This window comes from Dromaius novaehollandiae, chromosome 2 (genome assembly GCF_036370855.1).
Source record: "Dromaius novaehollandiae isolate bDroNov1 chromosome 2, bDroNov1.hap1, whole genome shotgun sequence".
Taxonomy (NCBI): Eukaryota; Metazoa; Chordata; class Aves; order Casuariiformes; family Dromaiidae; genus Dromaius; species Dromaius novaehollandiae.
The window spans coordinates 33008103-33028261 of record NC_088099.1 but is presented as its reverse complement, the minus strand read 5'-3'; the positions used below and the strand labels follow the sequence as shown (position 1 = coordinate 33028261).

General features: G+C 44.3%; 2 protein-coding genes across 4 annotated transcripts; one reads left to right on the top strand and one right to left on the bottom strand.

Annotated features, from left to right (window-relative positions):
* Positions 1-1792: 1792 nt before the first annotated feature.
* On the bottom strand, positions 1793-13456 carry NKIRAS1 (NFKB inhibitor interacting Ras like 1). Of its 3 annotated transcripts, none has more exons than XM_064506198.1 (4): positions 13301-13456; positions 11742-11868; positions 4982-5223; positions 1793-2158 (listed from the first exon to the last, which is right to left on the bottom strand). In XM_064506198.1, exons 2-4 carry the CDS (start codon positions 11833-11835, stop codon positions 1919-1921), a joined length of 576 nt encoding a protein of 191 aa, XP_064362268.1. In that variant the 5' UTR covers positions 11836-11868; positions 13301-13456; the 3' UTR covers positions 1793-1918. The 3 variants fall into 3 exon arrangements, with proteins under 3 accessions (XP_064362268.1, XP_025956938.1, XP_064362269.1); XM_026101153.2 differs by lacking the exon at positions 13301-13456 and adding an exon at positions 12460-12519; XM_064506199.1 differs by lacking the exon at positions 11742-11868 and having other exon boundaries at positions 13301-13390.
* RPL15 (ribosomal protein L15) lies at positions 13420-18737 on the top strand. The gene is made up of 4 exons (XM_026101176.2): positions 13420-13557; positions 14513-14697; positions 15759-15895; positions 18378-18737. The coding sequence occupies exons 2-4, from the start codon at positions 14526-14528 to the stop codon at positions 18681-18683; spliced, it is 615 nt and encodes a 204-aa protein (XP_025956961.1). The 5' UTR covers positions 13420-13557; positions 14513-14525; the 3' UTR covers positions 18684-18737.
* Positions 18738-20159: the final 1422 nt, after the last annotated feature.

Genomic DNA, 20159 nt, shown 5'->3' with positions numbered 1-20159 from the left:
AGGCGCTGAGCACATGTATGTATGTTCAGTAGGAAATGAGTGAGGAGGGAGTGTTGTTCTACAGCATCGCTGGGGACAATGACTGTTACTAGCCAGGTTGGGGGAGGTCATGCTACAGTGCTTACTCAGCTGCAGTGTTGCAATGGAAGCGATGGTATGTTTCTTGCAGAACGTTACAGGAGCTTGCTCATTCATAATTGCTCTCTTATCTCACTCCTTGGCCACAGCAATCCAAACTATATTGAGCAAAGCGCATAAACAGTTTCGTCTACCTCTATTATAAAGGTAGGAATACTTGCTTAATTCTTAGTGAATTGTACTGTTGCTCTGACACTAGTAATGCTGACAGGGTTTGTCAGTATTCAGGGTAGAGCAATGCTATAAGCACACAGCTTAATTGTGCTCATTAAACACACTATTTAGCAGTTATGATATGACAGTGCAAATACTGTTTGTGGTTTTGCTGACTCACAATTAAATTCTCAATATTTTCTCAAAACAAGATTAATTTAGTGGAAAATTACGGAACTGAGTACTTCAGTTCACTACCTCTCCCCCATTCATATCTTCAAAAGCAAAGAAGTGAGCATCAATTAGTGTGTTACAGTGCAAAACCTGGTGTGTGTCCCTTTCTGTGTGTCCCTCTCTCTCTCAACAGTCACCTTTTGGACTCATTCTGCCCTTCTATATTTGATTTGCCTTTGTGCACTGACAGGCTGACCTAGGACAGCAAATTCCTGGAGCACAGATTTACCCATGTGGAGAGTCAAGTGCAGTATAGTGTGCTCATGCTGCTGGACAATGTGCCGCTTATTAAAGCCAAGAGATTTGAACAAGTATTTCTGGGCATTTGCTACAGGGATGTTCCCAGAAGACAGCCTCCTACGCCTAGCCTAGCCTCCCTAGTCCCCTCACACAGCAGTACAGTGCTTTGTACCAGTTGTTATCAAGCCTCTAGCTTTGTACAGATTGTAGATTACTGCAGCTTCACTGTACAGCTGGGTACGAGTGTTATGTAATGCACTAAGCGCTCTGGTGCAGTACCTCCTGCTTACAAAGTTGTTCCATATAATTTCTCAGTAAAATTATCACCTATGTGAACGTGAGTGATTTGTACTGGACATTCTGGAACAATACCACATACAGCTATGTTGTCCTTCAGGCTGCAGGTAAATTAATGAGTGCTCTGAGAGCTTTTCTGGTTTGTACAAATAAATTCCTAAACTGAAAGCCTTGTTTGCCAGACTTTGCTGACAACATTCATGTCAAGGTATATTTGTTCTGGGGTCTCCCACAAGGCGTTTTGTTTTGTTTTGTTGTCCCGTTCCCTTCCCCCTTCCCCCCCCCCCCCCCAACACTAGCAGATTTACCTCCTGTAGTTTTACCTCCTGCTTCACCCTTTCTCCTGCAACAACACGCTGACCCCAGTCTCCTGCAGCTCCAAAAACTACTATGGCCAGGGGTGTCCCTGTTTAAGGTCAAGGTAGAAACTGCTGCCATTTCACACATATGCTCTCCCGATTTAATGCTTTATTGGAGCCAGCACTATTTGTGACTAGAGGCTATAGATCTGCAGGCTTGCTGGGGGATTGCTTAGTCATAAGCCTGTTGACTTGACCCTCAATGTGGCTGTACCTGGGGAAGTCAAGCCCCTGCTAAAGACATGACTGCCTGCCTCTCTTCCACTTCCCCTTGTAACCATTGTTGCAAGGTAACTACTGTCATGAAGTGCTTTTAAGACTTTGACCATCAGTGACTTTCAAGCCAAGCCCCAAAAAAGGAAGGATACCTCTTAGCCATGAGCTTGCTGATTTTATTGCTGAATGAGATTATTGCTTTAAGTGAAATTGTGAGAAGCAAATGGCAGAGAAAGGGCTAAGGCTGTGACCTTAGCAGCAGCAGACAATGTTAAGGTGGCTCAGTTATCGCAGTTATTCCCTTTGCCCTTCCTACCAGGCAAGGGAAATGTGGATTTGTTCTGGGACTGGGAGAGTTTGCTAGCTAGGAAGGTGAATGGCTCAAGCAGTGTTTTCCGATCTGTCACAGTCACTTCCCACAGTCTCACTTTCTCAGCCCTTGCCCATTGCTGTGCGGCTTCTGTTTCCACTTGTCTTTGCTCCAGGAGGTCCGTTTTGTTTCCCAAGACAATAACAGTTACCTACAAACAAAGGAAAAGGATGAGCTTTATACAAAAAGCATCCACCGCTTGCAGTGCTTTTAAACAGCAGGCACATAGCAGCACAATTCAGACCTGTTCTTTAAGTTAGCACTGGCACAAGGTAAGCTGCATATATTTCAGAAGAGTAGGCTGTGGGATTCAAATCAGCATCATCTACTTGCAAACTGGGAGCAGACTTTAATGACAGGACAGGCTGGATCCTCCCCCACATATCACTTCAAGGGAAACCATACCCAAAAGAGCAAAAGTTAAACAGCCCTATTCCCCATTTACTTTGCAATAGAGCTGCCATAGACAAATGACAAGAGCATGAATCTGAGTAGATCAGAGCAGCAAATGCTTGAGAGATTGAGAAAAAAATGCATGGCAGCAGAGAAAGCCTGGCTCTGACAGTTGTGGGTTTCACCCAGGCTGCAGTATAAATAAAGCCAATACCTGCTACAAAGCAGCCTGTGTAGACAGCATCAGGCAACCCCGCAAGGCTGCAGCACAGGCTGAATTGTTAGCCCCTCTCCCAGGTGGCTCCCCACTCCTGCAGGCGTGGTAAGCCACTAGAGGGACCTAAGTGAACAGTCTTCTGTTGCTGAACCGGTGAGGTAAGCACCAGTACCATTCTCCTGGAAGCAGTTTCAAGAGCAGCTATTTATCTAGCTAGAGCAGAATAGCTGTATCAAGTCAGTCCCTTAGTTGTAAGGATCAATTGAGTGACTTCTGTATCACCAAGACAGTGCAGCAGAGCTGAGCTCCCTGGCCTGCCCAGTGCTTCCATTCTAGGAAGTACTCAATGTAGAGCTGACCACTTTAACTTACTGTTCTTTCATGCTTATTTTCAGTTAATCATTTTCTAAAAAAGAAAATTTAACAGTATCACTTGTTAGGGGTATCCATACCAATATTGATACTCAAAGGTCCTTAGTGAAACTCTGGGATCATCTTGGCACTCTGTAGTGGTTTGACAAAGGCCTAGTGATAGGGTCCTCTCCTGTTGCAGATTTGGTTTTTGCTGTGGAGACCCCCACCTGCCCTTTCCTGTTCATCAAGCTAACTCTGGGATGTCTCCTGTTTCTTTCCAGCTAGAGATGTTTGTCTTGTTCCTGTAAGGTTTGAAGCTTCCTTTCTTTTCTACAGCAGCACATGGCATTTGGATAGATGTTTTTTCCCTTTGCAAAGGCTTTGAAAGAATCTGTAATCTTCATATGCATTTACCACATGCTCCAACTGAATTTTACCTGTGGTTGAGTTCTGTCAGTGTGAGAGAACACAACTTCTATTTAGTATAAAATTTGGCCAGACTTTAAGGTGCGTGCTGGAGAACTGCCACAGCCAGCAGAGGCAAGGAACAAGCCATTAGTGTTTTCTGTCATCTGCCAAACAGCAGAGGACTGTTACTCACAAGGTGAGGTTTTGCCAGCTCAGAGGCACCACCGTGTGTGGAGATAAAGCCTTAATTCTGTTAAGGAAACACAGCAGAGCCCAGGCCATAAGCCTGCTGATGCTATCTGTCCAAGGACTCCTGGCCTCACCTTCTACCCCCTTCAAAGCTTGTTTTATATGGAGTGGAAATCTCAGTGATAGAACTAATTTTATGTAGTTTATTGTGAGCTCCACTATTTCCATTATGTCATTCTCAGTCAAGAACACAGCAACTTTCAGTTCTCATAAAGGATGAGCAAATTGGCAGTTTTCTAAAATACCTGCATGCAGTGAGAGAGAGGAGGCAGGCAACACACAGGAGCAGGGACACACATCCTGTTGGGGCTGTGACTGCCTCTCTGCATTAGAACATGCCCTAACATAACAAGTCAGGGCCCTTGCAAAGCGCAGCGCCTGGGAAAAGCTTCCTGCTTATCCACTTTTCCTTACCCTGCAGGGTAGCTATGACTGACTCCAGTAACCCTAGTATACGTGACAGTCTGCAGCTCCAGCAGGCCCTACCAGCTAACGTACCTCTCCCGTGACTGCATGTTAGGCTTCTGTCAAACTATGAGCCTGCCTTCCATGTGCTGTGAGTACTAAGCAAGTTACATTATGGAAAGTGTCTCTCTACTGTTACCCAATTAATTCTTTGTGCACTTTTTTTTTAACAGCATAAAACAGATATTTGGAGATCTGCAGGCTAAAGACATTTAGCAGAGAAAACTACTAGAGAATATAAAGATACTGTAAGAAAAACCGTAATGGTAATGCCACATGCAAGTTATATTTGTTTAGCTAAGCTGGAACACTGTCAGCTGAAAACACTAGCTGCTTTCTAAGGGAAAATAGAGCAGTCATTTCATACAATTGAATTGATTCAATATGGTTGTTAAAATACATTAAAGCCGCTTTGCCAATTGACAAATGTCTGGGAGACCCACTGTCAATTACACTAGTTTGTAAGCCATCGAGTACATGAATACAAAACAAACAAAGATAATGCCCTTCCTTATATTATTCTGTGCACTTGACTTCCCATGTACAATATCTAAAAAAAAATACACGAACTGCACCGCTGTGGACCATATGTTTTATTAGTCGTAAGTGTCCTGACTTGTGCATTCAGCTATTTGAATTTTAGCTGAAGTAGAGGAAGTAAGGGAAAAATCAAAAACCACACGCACATTCTTTTGCATGACTTGCATGGCATGTGAATTAGGCTTCCCCAGCATGAGAAAGCTTTCTTTTGTTGGATTGCCCAAGGCTGTGGGCAAATTCGTTTTCCTTTGTATGCAAGTTTTACAGAGACAAAATTCATGCTTTGCAACCTTACTTCCTATCACTGATATACAAATAAGCCACGCAGTTAAGGCATCATGCATTTACCTCCTTTTTGTCTCTAAAGACGTCGATCTCTCTTTTGAGCACTTCAACCCTTTGGAAAGCTTCGAGGCTGGTCACAGCATACACGAGAACAAAGCCATCAGCAACAGAGAAATAGTGTTTTGGCAATTCTACACCTTCCTGCAGACCCCTAGTGTCATAAAGCCGTAACTGTTCCTTTACGCCTCGATCTGTTTCCACCGAAGCCAAATACACATCTTCCATTGTTGCACCCTCTTCTAAGCCTGTTTTAAAACAAGCAGGAAAGTTCAACTAGTGTAACTACAGCAACACTATAAGAATTACTCACACTGCAGTAAAACTTCGCATGATAATAGCTTTCAGTGCATATTTTTCCAGGGTGACTTGACCTGGACTCAACCTTGACTGTCGTCCCTACCGATGGACAACATATTCATAGATCACTGTGCCTACTATTTACATTAGTGCCACCACCATTTAAATACACACATCTAATATATCAGTATATGAGTATTCCTGTAAAATTAATCCATACAGCATGTAAATTCAGGATGCAGGTACACAGCTCTTCCCCCAGGTTTCCCAAATCCAAACCACCCAGTGTACCAGTTCTGTGCCAAACATGCTGCCAATGGGCCTGCCCAAACATACCCTTTTGGAAGAACAGCCAAGGAACACCAGATAGGCAAGTACTAACATCTTGAACCTACTTCTTTTCTTCGCACTGAGCTGGATCATACTGCAGAAGCAGGAGCCAAAGAAATAATTCTGGAAATGAATGTGCGTACTGGTGGTACAGCTAAGCAACAAGTGAAATCAAGCCAGTAAGGGAGGGGGATGTTTGCATGCAAGCAAAGGTGCATGCTATATTTACTCAAATACAGAGTGAGCTTTTTCCATCCCTTAGGGATTTAAAATGACTCAGATTTGCTAATAGGAGCAAGCTCATTTACTGCAGGGTAAGAACATGCACAAGGTAACAAGCTTTTATGTATATCACCTGTTCCATGGTAACTATCTGCATACTGGCTCTTCTTCTTTCCTCTCCCCCGGTAAATGTGAGGTAATTCAAGATAGCTTACTTTGAACTAATTAAAACTATATTTCCAAGCCAAATTTGAAAACATGTGGATCAGCTTAGCTTCATGGTCAGCCTGGATGCGAGCCGATAGGGTTACAGGTCCCAACAAAGTATCTATAGTGTAGCTGGGTCATTTTCAGAGTCAGCTTTAAGTTTTCAAACAAACCCTCTGCTAGCCCTGTTTTTGCCTCCACTGCACTCCTGTATACATGGATTGTTTGCCGATGTAGGGCTACTGATGAGTACTGCATTATTCTCTTTGTCTGACAAAAAGGGACCATATTAGTGCACTGTTTAAGAAAACACCAGGGATTATCTAGACTGTGAAAATAAGGATTTTTCTATATTCAATGACACTATTCAAAAAACTTCACATTGACAAACAAGCTGAAGAATTCCACCCACGCCGATCATTTCCCATGATGTATGCAACATTCCTTTGCAGAAAAGTGGCACAAGCTGTTCTCTTTGCCCCTCTCTGTGCAGTCTTCGTAGAGCAAACTCTTAATAGGTTTGCAGCAAACTAATTTATCTTGCTTCCAAATATAGCCACGTTAACATGAGAGAGCAAAACTAACAGCAGAAGGGCAAAACAGAAAGGTAAAAAAGAGGAAGCATGAACCCATTCCGAGTGGTTGTGCAGTGTGTTACAGGGACATTTTTAAAGACTGAACTAGGTAACAGAGCCTTTTCTGTATTTTTTCTTGCTCTGCTTTACTTCATTGTATAGACAGGTCAAGGAAGTATCTAGCATAAGTAAATATTACTTTGGCAAGCAGGAATGAACCATAAGTACCTAAGTTTTCTTTTTGAAAAGCAATGAATAATGTTGTATGGGCTTTTACCACCTAAACGCTGCATTGTAATTCAACAGTCTTTAATATATCCACATTCTCCTGTGATGGTTTCTTCCTAATTGCATTAAAAGTATCAGTGAAAATTATGTCTTTTAACATCCTGCCTGAAGATAAAGAGGAAAAATTAAGACATGGGAGGTAAATCAGTAGAGTGGAGCATCACATTTTGACAGGAAATGGAAAAAAAGTGCTGGGGACAGCACTGCATCTCCCAGGATGTTGCCAGGCATCATCCTCTGACCACAGCCTGCTTTCTAATGTTACCGTGATTTGTTATTCAGTCACCACCGTTCATTTTCAACTGTACGATAAGCAGGGCTGGTGAGGAAAGAAAGTGGGAGCAGACTGTCAGCTCTCTGCAGGGAGAACTTACGGGAAGGAGGCCAGAGGACCTGCACCATCATTCAAAGAGTAAGTGTTCAGAGGCTATGGGAGATCGCAGAAAGTAAATCCCAGCCCCACAGATGCTGCTTACTTCAAATTGCTCAGCACTATGGAAGACAGGCTCTGTTTGGAGGGAACTGGAAATTATGTATCGGCATTGGTTTCCAGAGGTGAAATTTCACCTACATACATCAGGGGAGGTAGTACATGCAAGTAGATTACTAAGCAAATGCAGATAATTTTTAGATATACCTGTGTCATGTTATTATAGGCCCTGGTTCTAAAGCCCAGACTACGCGGTAGCTGAAATCTTGCTGATAACAATATTTACACTTCTTGTTAGTGCAGTCCTCTTTAAATACTTTCCTGATCTCCATTCAAACATGTGCTGGACAAGTTGTTGTGTGAGCAGCAAAACTACTTAAGAAAGCTCAGTGTCCTAGGACTTGTATCATCCCATCCTCCCCATCACAAGAAGCCCAGGTCTCCCTTCACTGGTGCCCGTAGCCACAGTGCCCCAGGGGTCCTTCTACATTTGCAACCTGGGTGGGCAAGGACAGCTGGTGCTGGGGAGTTACAGAGGCACTGACTGCCCTGCAGGCTGCTGCCAACTCAGCTAGGTTTTCCTTAGCAGGGAGCATTAACATGGGTCTGTTCTCTCTATCCTGCCATCAGTTTTTCTAAACTTATGGAAACATATTTTGAGATATCTACTGCTGTGACACAGATGAACAGGCAGATGGAGTCAGCTTTCAGGTTCAGAAGCTGTGGGAGAAAAGGGGAACTAACAGACAATGACCAATCTCATGGCGTCTTTGGAAACTAGACTAATGATGAAAAAAGTTGGGGAGGGAAGGGAGGGATAGAGAGGAGACTGATGCCATTGTAGCATCTATGTAGCACCTTACACCTATGTAGCTGGCCTAAGTCTCAGGAGAGGCAGAAAGTCTTCATCTGTGTTACCAACTGCTGCCACAGAGGAACTGCAAGGAGAAGCCTCAAACATAACCTGCTTCGCTGATAAGTTTTACCACAAGTTGAGAGGCCAGAGACATTTTAAAGGCAAAAGGAAGACTCCTCTCTGAGCCATCACTGAACAGAGGTACTGATTAAGAAAAAAGCCTACCATCTTTACAGACATTGCCCATGTCAAAGGTAAGCCAGCAACTTTCACATTAGCTCTCTCAAAAGAGCTCAGGCCAGCCAATGGGACAAGCTTCCCACTTGACAAGTTTCCCAAGACAATCAAGACAGTCAAGGACCAGTGCATGAGCAAAGAGAAAAGACTGGCCATTCCTTCTTTAGGAGTGCAACAGAAGGTGGAAGATTTGGACAAACAAACACTGAAGCCACAAAAAATGGGATAGTCCCATGTACCAGAAGGCCACATGTATGTGTGCAAGCTTTAACAACTTCACCCAACCCATAGCAATATTGTCCCCGCATGACTCAGAGATAAATCTACACCCATTTCAAACATCTCCATTCAGGTTTTGTTTGATTCCCTTCTCAAGCCAGAGAGGCTTGTCATGCAATATGCACATTACTTTAAGAGGCACTGACCAGCCTCTCATCTTTTTGCCCTCTCTTCTCACATCATAGAGCCTCAAGACAAACTACCTCTCTTCTGGTTTTAAAGCCTAGCATAAACCCAAATGTCATCCGTTGTTGCTCACACGCTCCAGGGACACAGATCTTCCTTTTTTAGGGGAAGATCTAGTAGTTCCCTCTCTAGTAATTTTTCCTCTTTGACCTCAAGCAATCCTGGTGCCTTTGCAAGACTGCTAGCTGCTGACCACGTAAGCAACTGCAACACTTTGGGCCTTTATCCATGACAAGCCAGGGAGAGCTAAGGTGCAGATTTTTCTAGGAAAAAACACACCACTACTGGGTCTACAGCACCACCACCGAGCACATAGCCAGAAGTATAGACTCCCAAGCCAAGGGCTTTATATAGCAGCATGAAACCTTCAAGGACACTTAATCAGTTCCCTGATAATAGCTGTGCCACCACTCCCTCATTAGCACTGACACAGATTTGTGGCTAATTTAGCACCAGGAGGAGACCCCAACGTCACTGGTTTGGACATCCTGGAGGATGACACCAGACTGTTCTCTGAGCCTGCAACGAAATTCAAATGCTCCTCTTGTCATTGCAAGGAGGTTATGGATGCTGACAAGAATGGAGAGACTACGTGCGTTAGCTCAGCAGTCTTCCTCACTGCATCCCATCTCCGCTCCCCAGCCCTCAGACCAGCAGAGAGCTGCTCCTGACGTCAGTCCGGAAGCACAGGTTTCGAAACAGCTTGTGTCCATGTTGCTGTACCTGGTCAGCTGCTTTGCTAGTTGGCTCTGAACAGACAGGCTTTCAGCAAACACACTAGTCCTTTCTGCCTCCTGCCAAAAAGACCAACAGCCAAGATGTACATGTCAGCTTTCTGGAGCTCACAAGCTTTAGGAAATGTGGCTCAAGATTTAGTAAGAATACCTTAAATGTGAAGGGACCATGCCTGTAATAGTAACACCAGCAGTAGATTTGGGCATTTTAGAGCAGTTGAGGAGCAATCAAGCAGTTGCCAGTTCTCAAACTGTTGTTGCCTTGTAGGAGTCAAAGACCCTCATATCGGTGTCCTGCTTCTGCAGTTTAATACCGGCAGAAGCAATAGCTAAGGATCTTCTGGAAATCTTTTTCACTAGTTCATACTTCCAGGCACCTTCTACCAGCACTGCCTATGTGCTGAGGAGGGTGCCACAAGGAAGGCGACCATACAGCAGGGGCAGGACTGCCAGAAACACCAACATATCAAGCCTCTCCCCAAAATGTGCATAGTGGCACACCCAGGTGAATTCAAAAGAGCTGGGCACTGGCCATTCATTCCCTAAGGCTGCAGTGGCTCTGTATGAGCCTACCCCATACTCTGATCTTGACTATACTACTTGAGGTGTTTTTGTGAACATCTTATGAATCAAGTTTGACAAAAAGCACAAGCAATGAGAGGCTACCTTCTTCCTCCCGCTCTTGCACCCCACCTCTGCTAGCAGTTGCTCCCTCCCCTACTATTAACTCTGAAAAATGACAGCAGAGCTGCAGCAAAGGAAAATGGGTCTTTTCAAGAGAGAAGGGGAAAAAGTCTGTGTTGCACAATCGCTGAGTAGGAGCAGAGCATTAAGAAGTGATAAAGGGACATTCGCAGCTAAACCACCAACACGAGGCCTCTCCCTGTTTATGTCAGTGAGTATCCGTGACATTATATAATCGTGTAGCTGGCTGCTTCCATAAATAGCCCTGATCAGTAACACCCGAATAGCCTCCCTACCTCAGTCACTAATAGGAGCTAGGGGCAGGAAGCAATGAAAGGCAGTAAGGTTTAAGCAACAAGGTCTTGCTCATGCTGCTTTGACAATCACTTAGTTCACTGCAGATGAGAGGCAAGTTAGCAGCAAAGGAAAAAATCCTCAGTATACATGTTTTGCAACTTCCATGCTGACATGCTCCAAATGGTACACGAGGCAATGTGCACAGGTGGTGGTAAGATGCTGAAAACAGATGTTGCTACATTAGAGGAAATCCTCCTTTTAAACAACGGTATTACAGATCACACAGATATGTATCACACTCTGCCAGTAAATTCTTCCCATCCACACATGTTAAAGGAACAGCACTTGCAAAGCACAATTCTAGAAATTCTAATATTTATCCAAAAACTTACCCCTACACTTAATAAACTATCCCAAACAAAAGATACTAGTCTCTGGACTGGACAACCTCTGTTAAAGCCCTTAGCTTCATTCCTAGTGCCACCTCTTGTCAGGTGAGGCCTCATGGATGTTGCCCTTCCTCTAAAAGCCAAGTCAAGTGGAAATAGAGGGAAAAAAGAGGGCTTTGCCTTCATTTTGTGTCTTTTGTGCACAGCAAGTCTCAGACATCCCCTGCTCCTGTCTCAAGTTGCTTTCCATGGGAGGATTTCTTAGGCAGCTGAGAAACTCAGCCCTTACATTTCAGAACAGAACATGGAATCTCAAGAAGAGTTGTTTTTCTTCCAGCACTTTGATTAAATATAAGCCAAAAACAAGCAAAATAAAGTTTTAAGAAGGCTAAGCGAAAGTCTAAACAGTCTCTCCCCTATCACATGATGTCTATTTTTCAGGCATCTGAAGCATCTTTCAGGGAACAAGATATTTCTTACATAGATAGGCAGCAAGCACATAGTCTGCTTTTTGTGTTTGTTTCTTTTTACACATTCAGGTATTTTAGAATAGGGAACATCAAGAAAAGAGTTCTTTCCCAAGCCACCTTTAAAAATAAGGGCCTAAGAATGTCAAGAACTGCCCAGAGACGAAACAAAACCACATTCATTTCCTTCTTCACCTCCGTGGAGTTAGCAGTCCTCACCTTTGGGGCCCACACCAAACAAGATTTTGGAAAAGGAAACAATCTGAGAAAGTAAAAATATCTCACCAACAGTATGTTTTCCATAGAGAAGCTGCTCCAAAATCGCAGTTTTTCCCACTGACGCCATTCCACAAACCACCACCTTGTAGCCCTTTCCCATCTTTTTCAAGATGGCAGAATCAGCAAATAAATCCTGTTCAAACACAGGAATCTGTTACACTTGCACATTAGCAGAGCACAGGCACAGACAGAAGCGAAGCCCCCGAAAGGCAAAATGCTTAGCAGCGGCTGACGCTGAGGCACGGCTCCCTCTCATGTGTTCATCAGCAACTGATATTTTTCAGACCACCATTTCTTCCCACACCATTTTTAAGGTTTTAGGCTATTGCCATTGGTACCGATGCTTAACTCCAGCCTTGACAACTGCTCCACAGGGTCCGAGGAGGCTGCTTGTGAGTGCGTAAGCATGCGTGCTTCACTGCCAGCCCTCTGGGGCAGTGACCATGCTGGCTGGTGTGTGTGCATGCTGCAAGTCTTACGTTATTGGGCTTCGTATTTTTGCTGCAGGCCTGATGGTATCTGGTAGCACGATGGCTTCTGGAAACGTGACAAAATAGCAGTTCCTTCCCTTTTATTTCGTACACAGAAAGTTTCTAGCTTTTACAGAGTAGAAGCTAGAAAACAGCAGCATTAAAGACAGAAGCACCGGAAAGCAAATGCAAAAGCAGAAGGTTTATTGGTCTGTTTGAAAGCAGCAGGGGTTTTGGGGAGGGTGGACTCCCACCTATGGCTGGCGGGGTTTAGTTTCACCAGGAGGAGCTCCAGGAGCCAGCGGCACTTCCTTCTGCAAGCAAGCCATTGCGGGGCCACAGACCCCAAACCTTCAGATCCTCGCGCGGACCGGATCGGGCTGGAGCAGCGCCCTTTGGGCAGCAGGAGGGAGGCGCTCACGCTGTCCCGCTTCGCGCCCCGTTTAGCCCGGCACTACTCCGCGAGCCACGGCGCTCTGCAAAGCACGTGTTCAAAAACGGAGCAGGTCACTGCAAGCAGCGGGCGGCAGCAGGGGTGACCTCCAGTCAGGAAGGGCCTCAGCCCCGTCTCCATCCCCCGGCAGGGCCCAGGGCCCGCTTCGGCTCCGGGACCCTTTCTTGGCCGCCCTCAAGACTTCACCGCCACGGGGACGGGGACAGGGATGGGGACGGGGATGGGGACAGGACCCCCTGGGGCCGGTGGCACCCCTGGGCGAAGGGCAATGCCAGGGCCCCGGCCCCCGCAGCCCGCACCACTCCCGCTCACCCCCGGCGGGCAGCCCCGGGCCTGCAGCGCCCGGCCAAGGGCACGGTGCAGCCCACGCACCCGCTGGCAAGGTGTTCAGGTGGCTTTTTCAGCTTTTTTTTTAAGGATTCAGAGTTTATTTTTAAGATTTTTCTGGTTTTGAGTAATTTTCTTTTTTAAGAAAAAATTCTTCAGGATTTTGTTTTAATGTCATCTCCCCCCTGCCCCCCCCCCCCCCCCGTTTTCTCACCCCTGGCCGGTTGGGGCCTTTCTGGGGGGTGTTTCGGGGGTGCCGCCGCCCGCCCAGCTCCGCGCCCGCGCCCGCGCCCGCGCACCCCGCGCCCGCGCACCTGGGCACGGCGTCCCCCGGCGCCCGCTGAGCCGCGCCGGCCTGGGGCGCCGGGCCCCGACCCCGCCTCCCATTGGCTGGCCGAGGCCGCGGGGGCGGGGCGGCCTGGCCCTGCCAGGGACGAGGCCGCGCAGAGCCGCCCGCCGCCCTGAGGACTACGCTACCCAGAGGGCATTGGTGCGAGAGCCGGAAGCGCGAAGCGGCCGCAAGGGGTTGTAGGAGGCGGGCTTCTTCCTTTCCGGCGTCGGCCGCCATCAGGTGAGGGACCTATGGGGCTTAGCCGCTGTCTCGATCCGCTCGCATCCGCGGTCGGCGGCGGCCATCCGCCCGCCCCGTCGCCGCTCCCGCGCGCCGCGGCTCCCGCGGGTGGTGGTGGGGCGCCTCCCGCGGCGTCGGGGACCCGCAGCCCGCGCTGAGCGGGGGCTGGGCGGGCCCGAGGCGGCGGAGGGCCGCGGCCTGCGCCTCGGGGGCCAGTGCGGGGCGGGAGGCCCGATGGGGTGCGAGGGGGCCGGGCCCGCGGCTGCGGGGTGCAAGGGGCAGCCTGGGCCTGGGCAGCACGCCCTGCTCTGGCTCCCGGTTTTCACTTCGTTCGTGGTGGTGTGTGCCGCGGTGCAGCCATGTAAAAGCACAGAAGGGTTGGCTTGGGGTAGCAGAAGGTGGGCTGTGGAGGGGCTGGCTCTAAAGAAAGGGTGCAAGCAGCTCACCTGTGGATGGTTTCCCTGTAAATAAACTAAGCTGTGATAGCATGGTTGTTTGACTCGGTTCACTTGTATCTGCTGACAGGTGGAATCCAGATGATATGGGTATGTCTTAAGTGTACTACAGTGTTTTCGTGGAGAAGTCAAAAGTTTTAAGACGTACTTAAACCACACAGAGTAAAAAGAAAAGGCCACAGTCACAATATGCCTTTTTATAGAGAGTTTTGGTAGTGTCTGAAATAGGTGAGGCACTGACTGCTTGGTTGAGGAGTTCAACACGTGGGAACTCATGAAAAGGAATGAAACTGTCAAGAATGGTCGCTGCTGTACATCCTACTCAGTGTAGGCTGCAAAGTTTGAGCTAAATTGCCAGATATAGCAATAATACAAGGAAGCTTGAGAGTATGTTATGCTTCAGCACTGTTACATCTGTGGTTTTGTGCAGTGTCTCTGTTGGAAGCTGTTCAAATTTGGAAACGGATTTGGTGCATGTTTTCATCAGTCTCTTAATTTAGCAGGTAGACAAGAATGGGTGCCTACAAGTACATCCAAGAGCTATGGAGGAAAAAGCAGTCAGATGTGATGCGTTTCCTCCTTCGTGTCCGCTGTTGGCAGTATCGCCAGTTGTCTGCCTTGCATCGAGCTCCCCGGCCAACCAGACCAGACAAAGCTCGGAGGCTGGGATACAAGGCTAAGCAAGGTAACGAGACAGAGAGGTGAAGTCTGCGTGCTTAAGGAGGGAATGCCTATGTTTTTGTCAATGTGATTCCATAAATGGTACTCAATAAAATAACAAGATACGGATCTTAAACGTGGTGTCCTTCAAAAGTCTGAAGTGTTCTGGATGAAATGAACTTAATACTATAAATGTGTTAAAATGGTAGCAGTGGCTGCAGCCCAAAACTTAATTTTGTGATGAACTTTCAGTCCCCATTCTCTCTGGCCATTTTGACAGATGGAGAACAAAGGGGCTTTGCATTTAGTTCTTCTTGTGCTGTTTATTACTGCAAAGTTGACTGCTGCTTTTAATATGCAGTGTAATGGATGCACTAGGTTTGGGGGAGGGGACAGGGGGTTCTTCCTCAGGCCAAGCTTTATCATGAGTTATTGCAGCTGTATGTGCTCAAATAAGCAAGATTTAGTTTGGATTGTCATTAAAGGACAGTTCCTGGTCAATGGAGCACACTGAGGGAAAGCAGACTTGCCTCTGTTAACTTGAGCAAATCTTTGAAGCAGTATGTTTGTCTGCCATAAAAAATACAAAACTAAGGCTCTAAGCTTCTGTTCCTACTTATGAAGTTTGCCTGGTTTCTTCATTTTCCGGTGGTCAGTTCAGATTGTAGCAGGGTTTATGGGTGGCTAGTGCTTCAATGCTTTATCAATATAGCTGTCAGAATATGGAATTTTAGATTTGGGATTTTTTTTGTTGTTGCTTTCTTTGGGGTTTTCTTGTGTGTTACAACATACTTCTAAGTGTCATTAGTATTTTTGGAACTGTCTAGTGTAAAGGTGCCATATAATCTGTTTTGAAAATGAAAAGCAGTCATGACAGTATAATACATCACTTCTATTATTCCATTATATTGGAAAGAACAAAAGCATCTTGTGCCAGGCACTTCCAATTGTAGATTTCGGTGAAGACTGATATAATGATCAACTTTTTGCAGTATTTGGTGCAAAACTTTTGAGCTGGGAAATGCAACATGGGCATCCAAATGGTCTTTACTATAATTGGCCTTTGCTACTTACTCTGTCTTCTAGGTTACGTTATCTACCGCATCCGTGTTCGCCGTGGTGGTCGTAAACGCCCTGTCCCAAAAGGTGCAACCTATGGTAAACCTGTGCATCATGGAGTTAACCAGCTGAAGTTTGCCCGGAGTCTTCAGTCTGTAGCAGAGGTGACTATTTTGTTATTGCTCAGAAACTTGGGGGAAGGAAGGTCTCACTTATAAAAGTGGAAGATACTTGGACAAAAAGTCACCCATTAATGTGCTATGTAAAAGATCTTGAATAGTGATAATAGGAAAGCACCAGAATGTCTTAAAAAGTTGTGCTAAGACCAGTGAAAAAACTATTCTGCTTTTATAGACAAGGGGAATAAAATTATTTCTTATGTGGCTTTCTGAAGTTTCTAGTGTATGTTTAGCTAAAGTATGGCAAAATAGTTGTAATGAAAAATAGATACATAACCAGTATAAAACTCTGCAAAATAAGAGGTTGGGCATGAGAAGTCAAAATTTAAATATATTAAGGTGTCTGATTTCAGTCATGACTTCTTTCTGTAGTTCAAACTAATCATTCCTGATGTTGAATTTTCTTAGTAACATGGGTGTTTTAATGTGTATGTAGTAACATGTTTTCAGTCTTTGTTTTCTGGAGACTTGTAGCACTGCCATTAAAGTCCAGCTCAGCTTTCCAAGAAGTAAGGTCATGCCTATGAAATGAACTCCTCATAGGGCATATAATGAGGTGCGAATCCCAGAATACAGAAGATTGATATAGCATAGAAAAAAGAAATTAACAGTGTAAGATCCTTAATAATAAATAAATAGGGTTTCTTACCCTGTTGTTTGTATTACTAGCTTTAGGTAATGGTCGCTTCACAGAGTTCGGATGAATTGCTGCTCTAAATCCTGTAGCACCTGTTTTTTATAGTCGTAATGCCATACAATATACTTAGCTGCTTTGTAGGCTCTGAAAACAAAGGCCAGTGCTAGAAGATCTCTGGCATGTTGTAAAAGCTGTGGTACCTCAGGAGCACAAAGATTGGTGGTATAACTTACTTTTATGTATGATGTTTTGTATCTGCTAAAATACTGAAAATGAAAACTTTCATTTGATGAGACCTTAGTTAAACTTCATCATGTCACAGTAGTAGTTGGGTTGAGGAGATGCAGTTCTTACCTGTGGGGGAAAAAATTAATTTCTTCCCATGGGTTAGGTTAATATTGTACTGGTCTACAGACTCAAAAAAGAGACATTGTAAAATGATGGAGACTGCCCATTACCCTTATATCTTTAAATAGAAGGTTTTTCTGTTCCCAAAACTAAGAAAATTTCTCCTTTGTAAGCAAGCTTCAGACTTTGCTCCTGCATGCCAATGTCTTTGTTGGCACATATTATGGCATACAGCCTCAGCAAGTTGAACATGGTGCTTATTTTAAAAAAAAAAAAAAAAAAAAAAAAAAGTGAATGGGAAGTTAGAATTATCACCCATGTTTCTTTTAAAGTTAAAAAAGTGGCTCTCTGTTTTCAGTGCTTATGACATGCTCTTAATATGTGGTATTACCAGATAACCGGTGGCTAATACACAGTCACTTTTGGCCATAGCTCTGCCTGTGGAGGAGGTTATTGGCAGTCAGTTTTGGTCTGAAATTTTGTGAATCTTGGAGTTGCCCTTTACTGGAAGATTTCTATTTTTCAGATAATATTATAGAAATATAAAATTGTGATAGTAGCTGTCATCCCCACACAAAAGCTGGTTGAAGGCAGTTGGTATTTTGATGCTTAATATATGTGTTGCTCCTACATGCTAGAGTAATACAAGGACTTGAACTAAAACATATTACATATGCAGGAAATAGTCTTTGTTTAGTGGAAGACCGTAGTAATAGGTTGGGTTGCAGTGGGGTAGAATATGGATGGGATCTGTTGGTTCATACATTCCCATGATGATAAAGTCCTAGGGTTGGACACCCTTGTAGTATTTAACTCTATAAGTAAAATAAGGAGTATTTTTGACAGGAGAGGCAAACTGCATTACATAATCAATACTTTCTACTTTTATTTTTGTTTTCTAAACCAATCCCACTTCTTTCCAGCCACAACTGAGGATAGGAATAGCAAGCACTAAGAGCAGTGGAACAAACAGTGGAATCTGTTACATCAGCTGTTCCTTTTCTCCTATCAAAGCTGGCTTTATTCTCTACAGAAATACTTTTTTTCCCTCTAGCTTTGGATGTTCAAATTGATTAGTATTTCATAACTTCCCACAAAGGATTGTTTTATGGCTCTTTAGCCACATCTTCACCTTAAAGTTCTTAACTCTGTGTATTTACTTACGGAGTGCTTCTGTCTATGAAATAGGCCTTTCTTTTGTTTACCAAACACTTGCCTCCTTACATTCTTTAAAAATCTATTTTGATTAGGAATGCTGGCAGCCTTTTGCCGTGTTTTTGAATACAGCTTTCCTCTTAGGTGTCTTTTTTTTGTATTTTTGCTCTTGGAAGATATGCACTTTTTTTTTAAGGTGTTCTCTTGGGGAAAATTTAAATTTCTAGTGCCAACTAGATTTTAGGCTTGAGTGATTTATATCTTTCTGCATGAAGATCGCCCCTGCTTCCATGATTTTACAGGTGTTTACTTTTATTTTTTTCATAGGAACGTGCTGGCCGTCACTGTGGGGCTCTGAGAGTCTTGAACTCCTATTGGGTGGGTGAAGACTCCACTTACAAGTTTTTCGAAGTGATCCTGATTGATCCCTTCCATAAGGCCATCAGGCGCAACCCTGATACCCAATGGATCACCAAGCCAGTTCACAAACACAGAGAGATGCGTGGGCTGACATCAGCCGGACGGAAGAGTCGTGGTCTTGGCAAGGGCCACAAATTCCATCATACCATTGGTGGCTCGCGTCGTGCTGCCTGGAGAAGACGCAATACCCTGCAGCTGCACCGTTACCGTTAATGCTTGTAAATCTAATGATCTAATAAAGCTTATGCAGGTTGTTGAATTTAACAAGTGCTTCTGCTGCTTCTTTGTTTACTTGGAGAAGCATACAATTCTCCAGGAGTTCAGTTGTGTCCATATTTTGAAAGGTTGTTAAAAATGGAGTTTGATAGTTTGTGAAGACTGTAGACCCTAAGCATAGAGTTCTGTGATGATTCACTCTTGCTAAGGCTGAAAAGGTATGTGTGCAGCATGAATTGAAAATTCCATGGCTAGTACTCATTCTTTTTCTGCTGGTATGAAGATACTTGTCACTTTCCACATGTGGGCGTCTCTCTATCCTGTGCTTACACTGAAGGCTTTGGTCTTGTGCAATGAGATGAATTGAAAGTGCTAGTTTATTTTTATAGCTGATTAAATGCTAATGGCAGTCTTATTTTCAAGTTCTGGTTTTTGTATGTTCTTCAGTGTGAAACCAGCTCTTGAGCCTGTGTATCTGCAAATGCAGGCTAAATTGTCTAAGATCATTCATTAAAGTGCATAGTATTTTAAATAGGGACTCCTAACAAGAAACATACAATGTTTTAGGTTGTATAATGAGATATTTACCATAGAGTAAGTATTTCCTTTAGGTAGGATTTCAGGCTGTTCGCTTCATAGTGGTAAGAGTATCTTAGATGTGCCTGGGAAACCAGAGAACTCTTCTCTGGTGTTACAGGCACTTGAGCCACACTCTGGTTTATGCTGCATGGTTAGATGGTGGAAATAATCACATTTGGATGACTGACAGTTGTAGATTAAAGTATTTTAGGCTGCATTTTGTAAAATACCCTGTGACCTTTCACCACAGAGTTAACTTGAACAAAATGCTGAGAGTAGAAAAACTGCAATTTCTGGTAAAGTAAGCTGTATGGCTCTCTTATGCTCCTTGAGTTTCATAATACCATGTAAGGGTAGCTATAGGAAAAGTATGAACAGAAGGCCTAAAAAGTAGCTGTGTTTTTGCAGGTCTTTAGCTGGGGATATAGGAAAAGGAAAAAGTGCTGGGATTGAAATATCCGAGATTTGCCATTCCACTGAAAAATTAGAAGAACTTATTTTGCTGTTTGATTGAAGTTCTTATAGGAGGGCTTTTTGGCAGCATATTCTTGAAGCCAGGAAGAACACATTGGGAAGGCTCTTGTGAGCAATTCTTCCATGACATGTTTTGTTTGGGTCAGGGAGTAAAAAAAAAAAAAAAAAAAAAAAAAAAAAAAAAAAATTCTTCTGTAGCTCTGTTAAGTGCTATCTGCTGCTTTGAATAAGGAAGACTTTTTTAAAAAAACTTTTAAAACTTTTTTTTAACCTTTTCCATGAGGGAGAGGAGTTGGTATTAGAAAGAAGAGGAGTCTTGAAAGCAGCCTGTGGTATGATGTATGATGTAGGACAGGAAATGGAAGTTTCTAGGTGCAGATTTGGTGAACAAGATCTCCCTTAAGCATGCATGGAGATAGG

Coding starts and splice junctions, on each gene's coding strand:
- NKIRAS1 (XM_064506198.1), bottom strand. CDS start 11,835: ATGGGAAAGGGCTACAAGGTGGTGGTTTGTGGAATGGCGTCAGTGGGA. Junction 5,224..11,741: donor CTATGGAAAACATACTGTTG/GTGAGATATTTT, acceptor GTTTTAAAACAG/GCTTAGAAGAGGGTGCAACA. Junction 2,159..4,981: donor TCTTTAGAGACAAAAAGGAG/GTAAATGCATGA, acceptor CTTTGTTTGTAG/GTAACTGTTATTGTCTTGGG.
- RPL15 (XM_026101176.2), top strand. CDS start 14,526: ATGGGTGCCTACAAGTACATCCAAGAGCTATGGAGGAAAAAGCAGTCA. Junction 14,698..15,758: donor GGGATACAAGGCTAAGCAAG/GTAACGAGACAG, acceptor TCTGTCTTCTAG/GTTACGTTATCTACCGCATC. Junction 15,896..18,377: donor GTCTTCAGTCTGTAGCAGAG/GTGACTATTTTG, acceptor TTTTTTTCATAG/GAACGTGCTGGCCGTCACTG.